Source organism: Pseudorca crassidens, chromosome 7, assembly GCF_039906515.1.
Source record: "Pseudorca crassidens isolate mPseCra1 chromosome 7, mPseCra1.hap1, whole genome shotgun sequence".
NCBI classification, from domain to species: Eukaryota; Metazoa; Chordata; class Mammalia; order Artiodactyla; family Delphinidae; genus Pseudorca; species Pseudorca crassidens.
Genome location: NC_090302.1, coordinates 105,303,704 through 105,322,556, shown reverse-complemented (window position 1 = coordinate 105,322,556; position 18,853 = coordinate 105,303,704). Strand labels below are relative to the sequence as shown.

At 46.9% G+C, this 18,853-nt stretch overlaps 1 protein-coding gene and 1 long non-coding RNA gene across 4 annotated transcripts in view; one reads left to right on the top strand and one right to left on the bottom strand.

Annotated features, from left to right (window-relative positions):
* SCARA5 (scavenger receptor class A member 5) overlaps positions 1-18,853 on the top strand; it is a 117,756-nt gene that overhangs the window by 49,541 nt on the left and 49,362 nt on the right. For all 3 annotated transcript variants that reach the window (XM_067745253.1, XM_067745254.1, XM_067745255.1), the window contains exon 4: positions 18,145-18,819. In XM_067745253.1, coding sequence (XP_067601354.1) covers positions 18,145-18,819 — 675 coding nt within the window. The remainder of the gene's footprint in view (positions 1-18,144; positions 18,820-18,853) is intronic.
* Positions 6,973-18,307, bottom strand: LOC137228174 (uncharacterized). The gene is made up of 3 exons (XR_010945174.1): positions 18,166-18,307; positions 7,915-8,012; positions 6,973-7,268 (listed from the first exon to the last, which is right to left on the bottom strand). It is a non-coding gene; the product is annotated as an uncharacterized lncRNA (long non-coding RNA).

The following is an 18,853-nucleotide window of genomic DNA, read 5'->3' as shown; positions in this document are numbered from 1 at the left end:
TTTACTGATGATGTTAAATTTGATCACTTGGTTGAGGTCTTCATCTACTGTAAAGGTACCTTTTATTTCCTTTCTAATTAAGAAGTGATCTGTGGGAGACTCTTTGATACTGTGTAGATATACTGTTTCCCAACAGTCTCTCACTCAGTGATTTTTATCATCCACTGATAACTATTGCCTGAATCAGTTATCACAAAGCTGGTCATAAAATGGTGTTTTTTCCTAGCCCACCTCAGTGACACTAGAGTTACAGGTGGACACAGACCCTGGAGTGCTGAGGCCGGCTTCAATTACAGGTGTCTTTCCCCAGCTCTGAACTGTGATGTCCTCTCAGTAGCTTGATGTAGGCCATAGCGGGAGTATTTACACCTCAGAAATTGGCAAGTGCTGCAAAGAGGGATTTTTGTTTTTCCCTTGGAGAACCAGTTGTTAAACATTTACTGCTAATTGCAGACAAGCTGAAACACATTCAAAGGAGAATGGTTTTGGTAGTGATGGGCCTTGAAACTTTAAGGAAAGGGGATCTGTCTTCAAATATTAAAATGACTACCTTGTGCAGAGTCTTCGTTATTTAGGAGAAAATCCATGAACACCCCACCCTCTCTCCCCACTCGGTGCTCCAGCCGTGCCTGAGACCTTGATGGAATCACGGGCACTCTACGTTCCGTCCCCACCACTGACCTTCCTGTGTGGAGCTGAGGGGTGTGACACGGAGGGTAGAGGCAGCGGGTCTCCTTGGGAAGGGAAAGGGATGCTTCTCACTCTGATCTTACAGGAAACAATGTGTTTTCTGTTTTTTGACTGCACCGAGTGGCCTATGGGATCTTAGTTCCCTGACCAGGGATTGAACCCGGGCCCTCAGGAGTGAGAGCGCGGAGCCCTAACCACTGGGCCACCAGGGAATTCCCTGATCTTAGAGGAAACAATGCGCACGCAGGGCTGCAAGGTGCAGAGGACATAGAGTTCGTGGCTTTCATATCCTTGGTAAAGTACGTACAGAGTTCCTTCTAAGAATGAGGGATAAAGTAGGCTTGGGCGTCAGGAGCGTGAAGAAAGTTTTGAGTAGCAGCTAAGGGGATTTTTTCCAGCCTACCGTCCCACTCAAGGCAGTTCAACTCCAGGTGTATTCCAACAGCAGAAGGATAAGCCAAGTCAGCACAATTCTTCTTCTACGGGGTCCAAGAAGTAAAGCAAGGAAAGGAGGGGGACGCAGCTACCCGGGGTTTGTCACTGATGAGTATAAAGTAGAAAAACTCCCCAGAGGCCTGGGCATTTGAAAGCAGGTCTGAATCCGGGCACAGCAGTGATTCAGGCGTAGCCAGAGGAGGGCTCACGGAGGAGGTCGGGTTACTAGGATCAGTCTGCCCATTGAGGACAGTGGCAGGTCCCCTCCTGATGGGAGAGCCGACAAGCTTGGTGGCGCTGGTAGAAAAGAGGGGAATCAGTGTTTGGGTCTCTTTGGAAAGTACCCAATGATACCAGGTCCCAGGGGAAGGAGTGGGGCGGGGGGGTGGTCTTCACCCTCTTCACCCCCAGGGACCCCAGAGAGTTACAAACGGGAGGAAGATGAGGGACAAATGTAGGTGGGACTTCATCTCAAGGCCTGGCTGTCACTGGCTGATGGTGGAAAAACCATTTCTTTTCACTGTCCTCAGTTCTTCCTCTAATGTAAATGGGGATTAAGTGCTGGTGAAAAGTATACAATGATGTAAAGCTGTATACAACCCTTCGATGTACTATTATGAATATTCATGTCAACTAACCCGATAATCAATGAAGGAAGGGAAGGCACCTAGAGTAGAGGGTTACCTGAACACCGATAGCTTGAATTTGAATAGGCCTTTGCAATAGAGCTGGGGTTTTCTTCCCACATATTTGATTTCCTCAAATGAGATAACATCTACATAAAACACAACACAGTGCCTGGCCCATAATAAGTGCTCAATTAGAGTTTATTAGTTCTCACAATGCCCGCCCCCCCAGATAGATGTTGTTAATTCTATTTTTAGACGAAAAGGGAGAGACTCAGAATGATGAATTCCCTTGTCCAAGAGCAGCAAATGAAGTGGTGGGCAGGACTTGAACCCAGGTCTTTGGACTCTAAGTTCGATATTCCTTCCTTTCTAATCTACGTGTAAGGACCCATCCAATTTTCAGAGTCTGTGACATTCTCAAATCCACTTCCTTTATATAATCTGCACTTCACACCAAGATGTCAGTTTTTGAACAATTGTACATGTGAGATACATGCAGTGTTTTTTTTTTAATTACAATATGTTAAAAGTCGTCATTAAATTTTTCCCTTTTGTAGAAAAGGCGCTGAACCCACATAATACCACATCATGATTGGTGATTGTCACTGGCACAATTACACATGACTCTTCTGCAGTAGTAAATATTTTTGTAATACTAACAATATCCGATCTAACAATGCAAGATACTCTGGGGACCAATTAATATTTCAAAGTAACTCTTACTCTTGGTGTAAATGTTTTTAGTTGGAAAAACTCTGCCTGTTTGGGTGAAAATGCTTTTGCATTGTTGTTGATAATGATTTACATGGGTGGATGGATGGATGGATGGATGGATGGGTGGATGGATACCTTATTCTGATTTCCTGGACAACAGTGTGGTATAGTAGAAAGAGATGTGAACTGGGTTTCAAGATATATGAGAACTAGCCCTGATTCTGCCGCCCATTGTTAGATGACCTGGGACATTTTCACATCACCTTTCTCAGCCTTCATTTCCTCGTCTGAAATCGAGACGTAAATGATTATTAAGGTCACTTTCAGCTCAAAGCAATCCATGATCTAACTGCACCACGAGTCCGAGTTCTGAAGAACAAAGATGTAAGAGATTTGACACATTGGCTGCAAACCTCGTGTTCCAAAAGAGGAAACTCAGTAAGTGCCAAGACTCCTGGCAAGTCTGGCTCAGATTCCTCACATGTTTATTAGTGAGAATAATTTCCAACCTCCTCAAAATACTTTATGACAGACCCAAGAAGTGAAGAAAGTTGGATCTGAGAAAATCAGCCAATGGGGAGAGCTCACAGGACTCCAACCCAAAGCTGCGTGGAAACCCTAGGAGACTCATATTGAGCTGTTTGAAAACAAGCACTTACGGAACAAATTGTCCAGAAAGATAGAAACACAGAAACATGCTCGCTGCCCTCCCTGATTTCAGATTATGGCCTCATGTGACTGTGGCTGGGAGGCGGACTGGAGAGATGGAGGGGGCCCCTCTAACCCAGCATCAGGAGGCTCTTGCTGGCGTCAGAGGGATGGACCGCACATGGGGCAGAGCAAAAAGGCACGTACTCCGGGGTTTAAATCTGGATTTGCCATTTGCACGTAGTGTTTTCTCGAACAAGCGGCTCAGTCTTTTTGAGCTTCATCTGTAGAACCGGGGATATGAACATGTCATGTATTCTTTTATGAAATGGCCAGGCATGTGTGGCCACAAGGGGAGACAGAGGCTCAAGCCAAGTGTCTTGTACTCACAGGTCCCAGAGACAGGAGGCACGAAGGCCACACAGGGCCACATGGGGAAGCATCAGGGGCATCAGGAAGCAGAAGACAGGAGTGAGGGGAACAGTTAGGCCACGGCCTTTCTCGGGGTTTCTGTGAGAAAGATGAGGCAGGGCAGGGTAAGCAATTTAGGATTAGCTAGTTTGAATAATTTTGGTGGACTTCGGGCTATAGAGGTGGTCTCTAGTTGCCTTTTGCCTGGCCCTGGGATGATTAAGGCAGAGGAATATTGCCTCTTGGGGCCAGAGAGAGGATGTATGGCTCCAGATTGGACAGTAAAGGATGCTCCCCGCTGGGTCATTTGCATCTCTAAGAACTGGCTAGCTTCAGGAAGAGCTGTCTCTCCCCAGCCAAAAAAGGTTTCTTAAGAAGTCAAAACATCATAATATATGGAAAATAATTATACATACAGGCATACTTCACAGATCGTGTGGGTCTGGGTCCAGACCACCACAATAAGGTGAATATTGCAATAAGGCGAGTCACACGAATTGTTTGGTTTCCCAGTGTATATAAAAGTTATGTTCCCACTATCCTATAGTCTATTAAGTGTGCAATAACATTATGTCTAAAAAAACAATGTCCATATCTTAATTTAAAAATACTCCAATGCAGGCTTCCCTGGTGGCGCAGTGGTTGAGGGTCCGCCTGCCGATGCAGGGGACACGAGTTCGTGCCCCGGTCCGGGAAGATCCCACATGCCGCGGAGCGGCTGGGCCCGTGAGCCATGGCCGCTGAGCCTGCGCGTCCGGAGCCTGTGCTCCGCAACGGGAGAGGCCACAACAGTGAGAGGCCCGTGTACCGCAAAAAAAAAAAAAAAAAAAAAAAAAAAAATACTCCAATGCTAACAAATGTTAACCATCATCCGAGCCTTCAGGGAGTTGTAATCTTTTTTGCCGGGAGATGGAGGATTGAAATATTGCAAGAATTACCAAAAAGTGACACAGAGACACAAAATGAGCAAACGCTGTTGGGAAAATGGTGCCAATAGACTTGCTTGATGCAGGGTTGCCACAAACCTTGAATTTGTAAAAGACACAGTGTCTGCAAAGTGTAATGAAGCAAAGTATGATAAAACAAGGCATGCCTGTACGTATACTCACAGATACAATACAGAAGACATCTCATTTGTGAAACTGGACATACGAATGGTGATCTCAAAGGATCACATGAGATAAAATACATAACACCCAGCCCACTATCCAATACTGAGTGGACAGTCATTAATATTAGTTTTCTCTCTTCTTCTGTTCAGTTAAGTGGAAGGACCATGGGATTAGTCATCCCATCTACACCTCTGTCTACTTGTGTGACCTGGGGCAAGAGGGTCCTTCTGTCTAGGACTCTGTTTTCATATCTGTGAAAGAGGGAGGGGCATCCACATGGTCGCCAAGGTACATTTTTTTTTTTTTTTTTTGCGGTATGCGGGCCTCTCACTGCCGTGGCCTCTCCCGTTGCGGAGCACAGGCTCTGGACGCGCAGGCCCAGCGGCCGTGGCTCACGGGCCCAGCCGCTCCGCGGCATGTGGGATCTTCCCAGACTGGGCCACGAACCCGTGTCCTCTGCATCGGCAGGTGGACTCTCAACCACTGAGCCACCAGGGAAGCCTGCCAAGGTACCTTTAAGGCCCAATGTTGCCACTTTCTTGTCTGATTCCTGCTGAGATTGGAAGTGCACCTTTCTGGGATGGAAGGACTGGGACAAGAGGTCCCACGGGGGCATGGAAAAGGCAGCCTTGGAGGTTGAAACCGTGATGCCAGATTGAAAAACAGATTGTCCACACCTTTGAGCACAGAGCCCAGCTCTGATGACCCACGCTGGGCCATCTCTTTAGAACCCACACAGTTAATCTCCCCAGTAACCAACCATGGGCCCAGCCTTGGTGAGCCATGGAGCAGGGACAGTGCGTATGAGGTTGTGAAGCACAAAAGTACCTATTCCACCGCATACATTAAATTTTCACACTGATGTAAGTATCTTGCCTGTAGACCAAACCCCTAAGTTTCCCCACAGCATCTAACTCTGAGGACTGCTATAAAAAAAAAAAAAAAAAAAAAAAAAAAAGATTGGGGTGGGTATCCGATATTCCACACGTGGTCAAGTGTCCAGCAATCAATAAGTGCTGATACGAAAGTTCCCTCTCTTGTGAATTATTCATGACCCAATGAAACTGTCTCATGTCTTAATAACATTCAAACACTTATTTGTATCTTTTAAAAAATGTGAATGGTCCATTTGCTAGCCCAGTGATGACATGAGATTCTAGAGAGGAGTTTACGCTCTGTGATGGGTGGGTACCATGTATGTAGAAGGGCCGTGCATTAAGTGAAATCCAGCAAGTTAGGTTTTAGGTTTTTTTCATTTTCTTTTGTGTTGTTGTTTTACTTTCCTTTTCAACTAGAATGAAAACTGCTGGAGATAAGGTCAACTCTGGGCTCTAAAAGAGCAATATTTACACCCCAACCCCTTCTTCTTGATGGATTGCTTCATTATAGCTTAGGGGTTTTATTATATTGTATATCTATGGGGACTCCAGCTTAAATGACAAAGAAAGGTGCCTGGGAAAATCACTGAGCGTGTACCATGGGGCAAGTCACTTTTCTCTAAATGGGACTCTCCTTTCCATGTGTGGTTTGAGAATAAGGGTCTAAATTTGTCAGGAACGGTCTTTATTTATAACTATATTCCATTTGTAAGTCTTTGAGGGCTACTTTGTAGAAATAACTGCAATAAAGGACCAGCAAACCCCATTAAAGTATAGAGAAGATTCCCCACTAGATTTTTGTTTGTAAATGAAACTGTCACATCCCAAGAGTGCATCATCACCCAAAGACAGCAGTGATCTGAAGAGGGGCTTGGTCCTCACATCTCCAGGCAGTCTGGCTCCGTGAGACTCAGACTGGTTGCATTCTGGACTCTTCTGAGTTGGCCAGGATAGTACCACCTAAGGATGTGACTAAGGCTTGGAAATCAGCACCCACCTTTACTCTCCACCCCAGCTTCTTCCCAGTTAATCTCTAGTAAAGGCCCTCACTTATTATGGGTTAAACTGTGTACCCCTCAAAATTGATATGTTGAAGCCCTAACCCCTAGTACCTCAGAAGGTGGCTGTATTTGGAGACAGGGCTTTTAAAGAGGTGATTAAAGTCAGATGAGGTCACCATGTTGGGCCCTAAATCGGTATGATTAGTGTCCTTATAAGAAAAGGAGTTTAGGACACAGACATGCACAGAGGGAAGGCCATGAAGACATGGGATGAACACAGCCATCTACAAGCTGAGGAGAAAGGCCTCAGGAGAAATCAAACCTGCCAACACCTTGATTTTGGACTTCCAGCCTCCAGAACTATGAGACAATTAATTTCTAATTTCTGTTGTTTAAGTCATGCAGTCTGTGGTATTTTTTAAAATTAATTTATTTTATTTATTTATTTGTGGCTGTGTCGGGTCTTCGTTGCTGTGCGTGGTCTTTCTCTAGTTGCGGCGAGCGGGGACTACTCTTCTTTGCAATGCGCGGGCTTCTCATTGCAGTGGCTTCTCTTGTTGCGGAACACGGGCTCTAGGCGCATGGGCTTCAGTAGTTGCAGCATGCAGGCTCAGTAGTTGTGGCACACGGGCTTAGTTGCTCCGTGGCATGTGGGATCTTCCTGGGCCAGGGCTCGAACCTGTGTCCCCTGCATTGGCTGGTGGACTCTCAACCACGGCGCCACCAGGGAAGCCAGTCTGTGGTATTTTCCTATGGCAGCCCAAGGAAACTAATATACCATTTATTTGTCTTTTAAAAAATGCTTAAATAAAGGAAGGAAAAAATAAAATAAAAAATAAAGACAAAAAAAGGAAAGAAACCATGATAACAACAAGCATATCCATGAGTAGAATGGTTTTTAGACCTGCCCCTCCCTGGATGGCCCACTGAAGCTTGGCAGGGTGATTACAGGTACAGCTTAGAATAACCACAAGAAATCATCTTATTTACAGTCCCTGATTATAATGTCACACCACTTTGTTTTCATGGTGAGTGCTTTTTTTTTTCTTCCCCACGATGATGTGAAGCCAAGAGGAGTCTGATGGAGAGCCTCTGCAGTTGGCATCAGAACACCCAGCTCCCAACTCTGGCTTGCCCCTTCTTAGCTATAAGACCTCTGAAGTTTACTTAATTTCTCTGAGCTTTAGCTCTCCTCACTTTAAAACAGGGAAAATAAATAATGCCTACTTCACAGGTCGTTCTGAGGATTAAGTAGCACAGGTACATGGAAGGTCTGAGGTGTTGGTAAGAATTTGACAAGGATGAGCTAACTAATGTTGAATCCAGGGATCGCTTTGAGAGTCTGATTGTAAATGCAATATACCACATTTGTCCCTTTTATATGTAATCCTCTTACCTTCAGCTGAGATTTCACGTCAATTAAGATAATGTTGAGTTTTGATTTTGTCATCTTGTTGGTTATCTACAGCAATTTGATTCAAAATGGCTTGACGGCTTAAATATAAGACATGACACCATAAAACTCCTAGAAAAGAATGTAGGCAAAACATTCTCTGACATAAATTGTACCAATGTTTTCTTAGGTCAGTCTCCCAAGGGAATAGAAATAAAAGCAAAAATAAACAAATGGGACCTAGTCAAACTTATAAGCTTTTGCACAGCAAAGGAAACCATAAACAAAACAGAAAAACAAACCTATGGAGTGGGAGAAAATATTTGCAAATGATGTGACCTACAAGGGCTTACTTTCCAAAATATACAAATAGCTCATACAACTCAATAACAAAAAAGCAAACAACTCAATCAAAAAATGGGCAGGGGCTTCCCTGGTGGCACAGTGGTTGAGAGTCCGCCTGCCGATGCAGGGGACACGGGTTCGTGCCCCGGTCCGGGAAGATCCCACATGCCGCGGAGCGGCTGGGCCCGTGAGCCATGGCCGCTGGGCCTGCGCGTCCAGAGCTTGTGCTCCACAACGGGAGAGGCCACAACAGTGAGAGGCCTGTGTACCGCAAAAAAAAAAAAAAAAAAAAGGGCAGAAGACCTAAACAGACATTTCTCCAAAGAAGACATACAGTTGGCCAATAGGCACATGAAAAGATGCTCAACGTTGCTAATTATTAGAGAAATACAAATCAAAACTGCAGTGAGGTACCATCTCACACCAGTCATAATGGCCATCATAAAAAAGTCTACAAATAACAGATGCTGGAGAGGGTGTGGAGAAAAGGGAACCCTCCCACACCGTTGGTGGGAATGTAAGTTGGTGCAGCCACTGTGGAAAACAGTCTGGTTGTTCCTCAGAAAACTAAAAATAGAACAATAGCAATTTTACTCCTGGGTATCTAAAAAAAAAAACCAAAAACACTAATTCGAAAAGATACATGCACCCCAGTGTTCATAGCAGCTCTATTTACAATAGCCAAGACATGGAAACAACCTACATGTCCATTGACAGATGAGTGGATATAGAAGACATGGTACATATATACAATGGAGTATTACTCAGCCATAAAAAGGAATGAAATAATGCCATTTTGCAGCAACACGGATAGACCTAGGGATTATCATATCAAGTGAAGTCAGGCAGTGGAAGACAAATACTATATGCTATGACTTATCATATGGTGGAATCTAAAATAGGACACAAAGGAACTTATTTATGAAACAGAAACAGACTTACAGACATAGATAACAGACTTATGGTTACCAAAGGGAAGAGGTGGTGGGGGAAGGGTAGATTAGGAGTTTGGGATTAGCAGATATAAACTATTATATACAAAACAGATAAACAACAAGGACCTACTGTATAGCGCAGGGAACTATATTCAATATCCTGTAATATACGATAACAGAAAAGAATCTGAAAAAGACTATATAGTTTCTGAAACTATATAGAAACTAACACAACATTGTAAATCAACTATACTTCAATTTTTTAAAAAGCGGACCCCCTCCCGCCCCCCACAAAATAGCATTTTGATTCCTCCAGGCTGATACCATATCATTCAACTACTACAGCCTTCCTATTCTTCAACCTCCAGTTCCAAGAGGCCACTGAGTCCTAACAATGTTACTTCTCTATCGTGTCTCTTATGTCCCTCTTCCCTGTCCTGACAGGCGTGGCCCTGCTCCAAGGCCCTCCTCTGTCACCAGGACCACAGCTTCCTACTGCATTTCCACACCTTCTCCAGGTCCTGTTCTTTGCAATTCACTCCGCACCGCTGGCAGAGGATCTGATGAGAAGCCACTCCAGACCACTAAAGAAAGTTCACTCATTACACTCATTGCATTCAGCTTCTTCAGATAATCTTAATATTGGGTTTGGGTTTTCTTTTCCCAAAGAACGTTTGGAAACACATTAGAAGACTTTTAAAATAGGTTCCTTTTGTGTGTACTTTTCTCCCTAAGTAAATGATAAATTTCTTGATAGGAAAGCTTACATTTTAGACTGTGTATTTACTGCTGCCCAAACCCATATAGTGAGTTGGTACCTCACAGACATGTATTGAATGACTTAATGCCTGAACAAACAAATGAATATCCCCAATTCAAACTTCTTTGTGAGCTCTTAGGACGACAGGGAATCAGGATGTGAACAGGGAATCTGCAAAAAGGGAGATGGGAAGACAGCTGGCCTCTTTATGCTTAGGGAGGAAGGGATGCTTCTTGCCTTAGCCTGGAATTTCTTTGGAAATCAGAGCCAGAGACACAGGCTTGGTAGTTTATTGTGAAAAGTGATCCTGGGAAGCAGGAGTTGGGGACCGGAGGGATCAGAAAGGAGGGAAAACAATTAGAAGGATGTATTCTTGAGCCGGTCTCTGCTGTGGCGGCTAGAGCTCAGTCCTTCCAGGACCTTGCAAGGGGCTATGTAATAAAAGCTGCAGACTTGTCTGTCTGTGAAGAGTGTTTATCCGCCAGCTGCTTCCTGCATAGGTCAGGATTACCCTGAGTGGCAAGGCCATGCATGGATGAGGTCCAGGTGGTTGCCGTCATTGTGAGAAGTCACAGAAGCCTGGGGGCAGACAGCTAGAGATCGGAGGTGTGGATGAAGTAGGGTGTTGCCGGGTTACACCCACCTGAAGTTGGTCATTGTAGCCCTGGCCAGAGTAAAAGGTGGGCTAAGAGAGAGCGAGGCTGGGCCCAAGAGCTGCCCCCGTCTCCTCCACTGGTCCAGGCTTTTTTTTGTTTTGTTTTTTGGTGCACTGCATGGCCTGTGGGATTGAACCTGTGCCCCCTGCAGTAGAAGCTTAACCACTGGACCACCAGGGAAGTCCTCCAAGCTCTTCTAAGAAGAGATGTGGGCACTTCTGTGCCTCCTACCACTCTCCATTTTCAATCATTCACTTATTCATCTGATAGCTATTTACTGACCAGCTACCAGGTTGCAAGATTCTGCACTAGGCACTATGTTTGTCTAGATAGCAAGTCCCTAATTCCATTTGTGAATTCACAAAGAATTGGTCTCTTTCCTATTAGACGTATGCGCCCCATCAAAATGCTGGGTTTCCTGACATTGCTGGTAATAATTAATTTCAGATCCTTTAGCTTCTGAAATGGGAATCCTGGGGATATGTTCTCCATGAGGAGCCTTCTGAGTTATAATTTGCCTTGGATCCCATTTCCACAGTAATCAACAGTGAACTATCAGAGACTCCATCTGCTTGGACCACCAAAGGGAATGCTTATGCCAGGAGCGCAGAATAGCCAACCACACCTCTGAGGAAAGTAATCAACATGTTGGTGGGATTTTTCTTCCTCTGAGGTTGTACCAGGCCATCCTAATATGGATATCCATGGCTGTCCGCTGGCTTCCAGTCAGCCTGCACTCCATACATCCTCCAGCTCCCAGTCTGTGCTCATCCATGGGCCAGAGTCAGGGTCTATGTGTAAAGGATGGGTATCTGGGCTGCAGCCAACCCACCGTTCCAGGGGGCAGGTAGTCTGCATCCTTCATGCCTGTTTGTTGGATCCTGCCTGTAAGACGGAGAATTGGCCACCTGTGCTTGCTTACTTAGGGAGCCCTACCAGCCTCTGAACTGACAAAGGCCACTGCAGGTAGGCTCTCAGGAGGTCACACCTATGTGGACAAAGCCTGTGGCCCCGGGAGCCAATGGCTGATGAGTCTTCAGATGGACTGGGCATCAAAAAGCTCAGACCACCTGTGCAAAGACGGAGCGTCTGTCTGGCTTCCTTCTCAAAGGGCCTCCTGATGCTCTGAGCTGCAGCTGCAAGCTCCCGGCTCCCTCCTGTGTGAGCAGGGGCCGGTGAGGCCACAGACAAAGGAGAAGCCAGTCTCCAGACTATAAATGTTTATCCTGGACATCCTGCTGAGCTAGGAACGAGGACATGTGGTTCTTAAAAACAAATAAGGCAATAAGCTCACCCCAAATGTACCAATCTGCTGCCCTCCTCTTTGGGTCCTTATGAATGTCCCCTAATACCCTCCCTCCCCAATCTGCTTCATTTCCCCTGCCTCAGCCTTTCACTTACAAAACACGCATTCGAAGATAAAATTATGCAAAATTTCAAGAGAGTGACTGCAGAGCAGTAAGCCCCAAGCACGGGGCCCTCCTGCACGCGGCGCCGTGTGTCACTGCACTGGTCACACACCACGAGGCTGGCCCTGGTTTCCTCCTACCTCTTGGAAACAGGGGGGCCCTAGTGAAAATGTGCATCACTTTAAGTGCTAAAGGTCTACTGATAACCTCTTCGTTATGCAATTCTGAATGAATATTATGCTCCACTTTTAAATTAGTTTTCTATTAAAGTCACATGTCTCCAGATCTCAGGAAATACAACCCTGTGTTGCAGACCTCCTGAAAGAAAGCCCTTGTCTTTTTCTTGGTGCTTAAATTGAGGTGCTTACCTTGCAGTTTCATTTTAGCCCCATCCTTTCCCATCTCTGCCGTTAATGTGATGCTCTATGAATTCTGATACCCGCCTTCCTTCTGTCAGCCTAAATGAAGACAAGGCAGGACCGCTGCATGGGGCAGTGAAAGAGCCAGGCAGGTCCACCTCCTACTCACAGATGGCCTTGAGTTACTTACTTCATCGCTTGAGTTTCCATTTTCCATCTGTGAAATGGTGATACCGTCTGCCCGTAGGCTTGGGAGGACCATAGAAGAATTGTACGGCCCTTGGCAGTGTTCTAGCATCTACCTCCCCAAGGGCCTCCATCAAACTTGGATGCTATTTCTTCGTGCCACCCCCCTCCCCAAGCCTCTAACAAGTCCCTCCTGCTTCTTGGGCCGGTGCAGGGCCTCTGCCCAGGTGGTCTGGGTAGAAAGGGAGGCAGATGCCTTCTGCTGTTTTGTGTAAGGGGGTTGGGGGGTAAGGGGGGGCCAGCAGGGCCTTCAGAGTCCTAGCAGCCTGAGCTTCCTTTCATGCTCTGCCACCTTCTCGCGCTTCCTCATCTGAACACAGGCAGAATTCCTACTTCACAAGTGTGCTGGGAAGAGGAAAGGAAGCCACTTCTAGCAAGAAACGAGAACCGAGTCTGGTATACAGTAGGTGCTTAATAAATGTCATCTCCTGCCCTGCTTCCCCATGTAGACTTTGGAGTTCAGTATGGGACTGACCTTCCCTGCAGCAGGTATGGAGGACAGAAGATTGGATTGAGGGACAGATGACCCCATCACATCCTTATTTCATGCTTCTGGCATCTCTTGCCTTCTCTGAGCCTCTTTTTTTCACCCTTCGATGAGATTAGGAATACCTGCCCTTCCTACCTCCCAAGATTAGTTCTAGTGAAAATTAAGGGAGGTAATGGATGTGAAATTTTGTACAGAGATAAAGGGTTATTAACACCAATGCCCAAGGTTTAGGTGACCAGACCGCAAACAGAACACTTAGCTTTCTTCCTCCCAACTCACACATACTTCCCCTTCCTCGCTGGCACTGTGGGTGTGCCTGATGTTTTGGGGGAAGACATCCTCTCTGGTCAGTGACATCTGGGGCACCTTGACTTAACCAGCATGTGATCATTTTTTGATGAACATAGAAGACAACTATGGAACAGGGAGACATCTCAGGGCTGGGGTGTGGGTAGGAAGGCTGCAGGAGACGTGTCTATGCGAGCCACCTAGCCCAGGGCATGGCCTGAGACAGACATTAATACATTACTCATATATTATTATAAAGTGTATATTAACACATTCATTAGTATTCAGCAATTAATATTGAATCAGAATCCCAATTAGAATCCATGATTCCTGCCAAGCAGTCTGACTCCCGCCTGGGTTTATGACGGGGAACTCATTACCTGCAAGGTTTATTCCATATTTGTGTGTCTCTGTTAAAGTTTGTCCTGTGCCTTCCACCGTTTCGGCAGTATCGCAAGGGGAACTCTGGACCCAAACTGCCCGAGCCCAAAGTCAGTCTCCTCCGTCAACCAGTGTGTGACCTTGCGAGTTACTCAAACTCTGTGTGCCTCAGTTTCCTCGTTTGGAATATGAGGATCTTATCTCATAGGCTTGTTATGGAATTAAGTGTATTAACACGAGAAGCACTTAGAAGAGTGGCTGGCACACAGGATTCAGGAAATACCAGTTATTATTGTTACTCTATAACTTATTTTCCCCTTGTGAAAGTATGAAAGTTGAAGCATAGTTAAAGCCCATTCAAAGTAAATACAGCAGGCAGAGAGATAAATGAACTGTTTGCATAAACATGAATTAAGAGAGTCACACTCAAGGAAGAATTGTTCCCTGTTGAGGACAGCAAACATCTGGAAGGAATTAAATGGCGGATGAGAGGGGGTGGGGGTAACGTGAGCTAAGAACACACTGTGACTGTTGGAAGGAGATAATTCACTTCTGGGGTAGGTAAGTGATCCCAAAAGGGGGACGCTGCTCTGGGCTTCCACGGCACGATTGGATGCCTGAAGAGTATTAACCCCTCAAAATAATTTTGTTCTCATTAGCTGGAGTACCTAAAACGCCTGTAACATTCTTTTGAGCTAATGCATTGCCTTGAAACAGCCATTTCTTAAATGCAAGTATACTAACGTAAAATAACAAGGTATCGTTCTGTAGCTGTGAAATTAACAATATGAAAATTGTAAGAGTACACTGAGGTGTCACTGAAACTGGCACATTTAAAAAATCTATAATATACCTATAAATAGGTATAACTTTTGGGGATGCGATTTGGCTGGAAGTTTTTTATTCTTTTTCTTTTTCTTTTGTGATTGGGTTGGAATTTTTAAGAGTCATAAAAATGTCTATAACTTTGGCTCTACTAATCCAACGTCTGGGAATTTACTGGTAGGAAACATTTCAAAAGAAGGAGGGACCTTTCTGTGTTTATTTTTCCATGATTGAGAATGGGTAAATTACAAGACATCTCCCTGACAGACGCTTAGGCAGCCGTCAAAAATATAGTTATAAATGACAGATGGGAGAATATTTGTAAAATAATCATTCACCAATTAAAAAAACCCAGAAATCAAATCGTAAAGATTGGGTATGCACATGGATGGAACTAGAAGAAGGACATGGAAGGAAAACCAGTGGGCTTTGTTGGAGATTGTGGGATGGTGGAAGAATTTTTTCTTTTATTTCAATTTATGTTAATATTGGTTGTGCAATAAACAATAATCAAAGACCCAAATGAACCCTCCTGGAGGGGGTAGCTGATTGTCAGCCTTTACCATACAGGCAGGTTTCAGTCCAGTTTTCTGGACAGAGAGAAGGGGTCTTAAAGTTGGTAGGTTCTGAAAGGAGGGGGCTGATGGGCAAGGCCAGGAGCCTCCAAGGGCACAGGGCACCAGTTGGGCGTGGGGACCACCTGAAGAGAGAAGGAGGGATGGGCTGGTGGGAGCTGACAGAGAGTGAGTTTAAGGGAGATTGCCTCCTTCATGGCATTGCCTCTGGCCGGCCTGAGCTAATGGGGTCTTAAATCAAGCAGTTGCACTGTTACTCTTAGTCACTCACAATCCCAATTTTAAAACCAGAATTAACAAAACCCACAGTGTTTTACTACTTCTGATAAGCTGCGGTATCTCTTTGAACTTTGCAGCATCAAAAGCAGAGACTGCCACTAAAATACTGGGCTTTCTGTTTTCCAACTGCCCTCTCTCTAATACTTGTCAAGCAATCTGGGTCGAATATTGGACAAACACATGATCTAATCCTGGACTGCAATGATTTCTTAGGTAGACAGTTCCTGTGGTCACTTGGGCTGTGACTGGTTCATGGATTCATTTCCCCAGAACCTCTACTTGTATTGACAACTCTTTAGGTAATTTTCCAGAGTAGCGGAGTAATGGAGGGAACCACTGCACCGGGAGTCAAGAAGCATGCCATTAGGCAGATCACAAATAGTCTCCCGGACTCAGTCTTTTTATCTGTAAATTGGGGAAACTTTTTACAGATGACTGCATAGACCTAAATTCTATGATGAAAGTCTGAAAGACCCACTTTGGGCCGTATTAGAGAGTCTTATGCCCAGAATGAAGTTGACGATCCTTCTCCCATACTTTGCCCAGTCTTTCCACATCATGGAAAAATCAAATTTGGATCAAGCCGCACCCTGTAAGGGGATGTTGACACACTGAGTATGTGCAAAAGAGGTTAGCCAGGATACATGGAGGCTTAGAAGCTTGTTGTGAGACAGCAGATGAAAGAACTACAGATTTAAACCAGAAACATTGTTACGTAGCAGGGATGTGATGACCGTCTTTGAGATGCTGAAGACCTGTCTTGTGGGGAAAAAAAAAAATTCACTTGCTTTATGTGATCTCAGAGGGCAGGATCAGTGGATAGAAATTACAGGGAGGCAACTTTCAAGTCTGGACGGAATGTAGAACATTTGAACAGTTAGAACTAACTGAAGGTGGAGAGATGGGTATATGCAGAGGCTGGGCATATGCTTTTCTTGGAGATTAAAGGGCTGAGTGAGGGAGAATTTGTTTTTTTGTTGTTGTTGTTGTTTGGTTTTCGGTTTTTTTTTTTTTTTTTTGGCCATACCGCGCAGCATGTAGGATCTTAGTTCCCCGACCAGGAATCGAACCCTTGCCTCCTGCAGTGGAAGCACTGGACCACCAGGGAAGTCTCGAGGGAGAATTTGAAGTGGGGTTCCAATGCCCAGCTAGCACTGTGAGCCTCTGAATCTAATCTGAAATGACTTATCTCCTCCAGAGTGGCCACCATCTATGCTGTGCACTTCCGGAAGCATCAGTCCCAGCACCCTCCCAAACTACCTTCCCCTTCCAAATCTTCTCATTGCTTGAACAAGCTGTGTACCAAATTCCCCGGCTCGCTCCATTCCAAGATTCCCAAGGCACAACTCCCTCTGTGCCTCATTTGCCCCCATCTCCTACCCTGCCCGCCACCCCCCACTACTAGTTTCCATTTCTCTGATTTGCAGAGCAGAGCGGGAGACAGCTGTGGAGAGTGCACAGCAAACTAACAAGCATCCCTAGACATCCCAGGATGCACCAGGGTTTGTAGTGTACCTGAGTGCAGTCCATGAGCTTCCAGGAGACACCGGCTGCTAGCTTATAATGATTAAGATGCACACCCCTCCCCTTCGTATTGTGAAATAGCTTTTCTTATAACCAAGAAAAGGAAACCTCGCCAAGAGGAAAGGGTGGGAGATCCCTGAGATGGGTTGTTTGCCTGAGGAGGGAAATAGGAGATTTAGAAGTCAGAGGCAGAGAAGGGAGGGTATGGATGTAAAAACATCTCCACCCACCCAGAGGGAACGGGACCCTGAATTCAGGAGTGGGAATTACCAGTGTCGCCCAGAGCCTGGCCGAGTCTGCTGCTGCCGCGGTCCCTTCAGGCAGTTCCCTAGCAGACTTGGAGGGAGGCATCTGGGTTCCGGAGCAAGCAAGCCCTCTGGGTTGGAATCCTGGCTCCACCTCTTACTTGCTGTTCTGCCTGGGGCAACTTTAACAGCTCTTGCCCTAAAAGGGGATAAATAAGGGTACCTCCCTCCTAAAATGGAAAGGATGACACACAATACTGTAGGGTGAGCCACGTGGAACCGCTGATGTCTGATCATTTCCAAAATATAAAAAAGACAATGTCGGGGCTTCCCTGGTGGCGCAGTGGTTGAGAGTCCGCCTGCCGATGCAGGGGACACGGGTTCGTGCCCCGGTCCGGGAAGATTCCACATGCCGCGGAGCGGCTGGGCCCGTGAGCCATGGCCGTTGAGCCTGCGCGTCTGGAGCCTGTGCTCCGCAACGAGAGAGGCCACAACAGTGAGAGGCCCGCGTACCGCAAAAAAAAAAAAAAAAAAAGACAATGTCTTATGGATCAACCTCATCCATAATGAGTCCCCCGTTCCCAAACTCATCCGCACCTTAGAATTATCTCGGGCTCTTTTTAAAATTCCAAAGCCCGGGTCACCTCCCAGCCCCATCCAATCACAATTTCGACAGGTAGGATGCCTGGCCAGGTGATTCTCATGGGCAGACACGTTTGGGGACCACTGGCTGAGCACAGTGCCGGGGATGTATTGAGGCGCTCAGCCATGGCCACGTCTGATTTCCCTTCATCTGTCGTTTATTGAGCACCTCCGGCCTGCCGGGCTCTGTCCGGGCCTGCCTCTTGGGCCCCGGGGGCCTCCGCAGCCGCCTCACCTCCCCCTCCCCCACCCCACCCCTCCTCCTCCTCCGCAGTGTCCAGGCCCCGGAGCTCACCGGACGACCTGAAGGCGCTGACTCGGAACGTGAACCGGCTGAACGAGAGCTTCCGGGACTTGCAGCTGCGGCTGCTGCAGGCTCCGCTGCAGGCCGAGCTGAGCGAGCAGGTGTGGAAGGCGCAGGACGCGCTGCAGAACCAGACGGACTCGCTGCTGGCGCTGGCGGGCGCGGTGCAGCGGCTGGAGGGGGCGCTGTGGGGACTCCAGGCGCAGGCGACGCAGAGCGAGCAGGCGGTGGCTCTGCTGCGCGACCGCACGGCCCAGCAGAGCGACGCGGCGCAGCTGGAGCTCTACCAACTGCAGGTGGAGAGCAACCGCAGCCAGCTGATGCTGCGGCGCCACGCCGGCCTGCTGGACGGGCTGGCGCGCCGGGTGGGCGCCCTGGGCGACGAGCTGGCCGACGTGGGCGGCGCCCTGCGCGGCCTCAACCTCAGCCTGTCCTACGACGTGGCCCTGCAGGGCACGCGGCTGCGGGACCTGCAGGTGTTGGTGAGCAACGCTAGCGAGGACGCGCGCCGCATGCGCCTCGTGCACCGGAGCCTGGAGCTGCAGCTCAAGCAGGAGCTGGCCGTGCTCAACAGCGTCACCGAGGACCTGCGCCTCAAGGACTGGGAGCATTCCATCGCGCTGCGCAACATCTCCCTGTCCAAAGGTACAGCCGACCGCCCGGGACCCTGGGGGCTGCT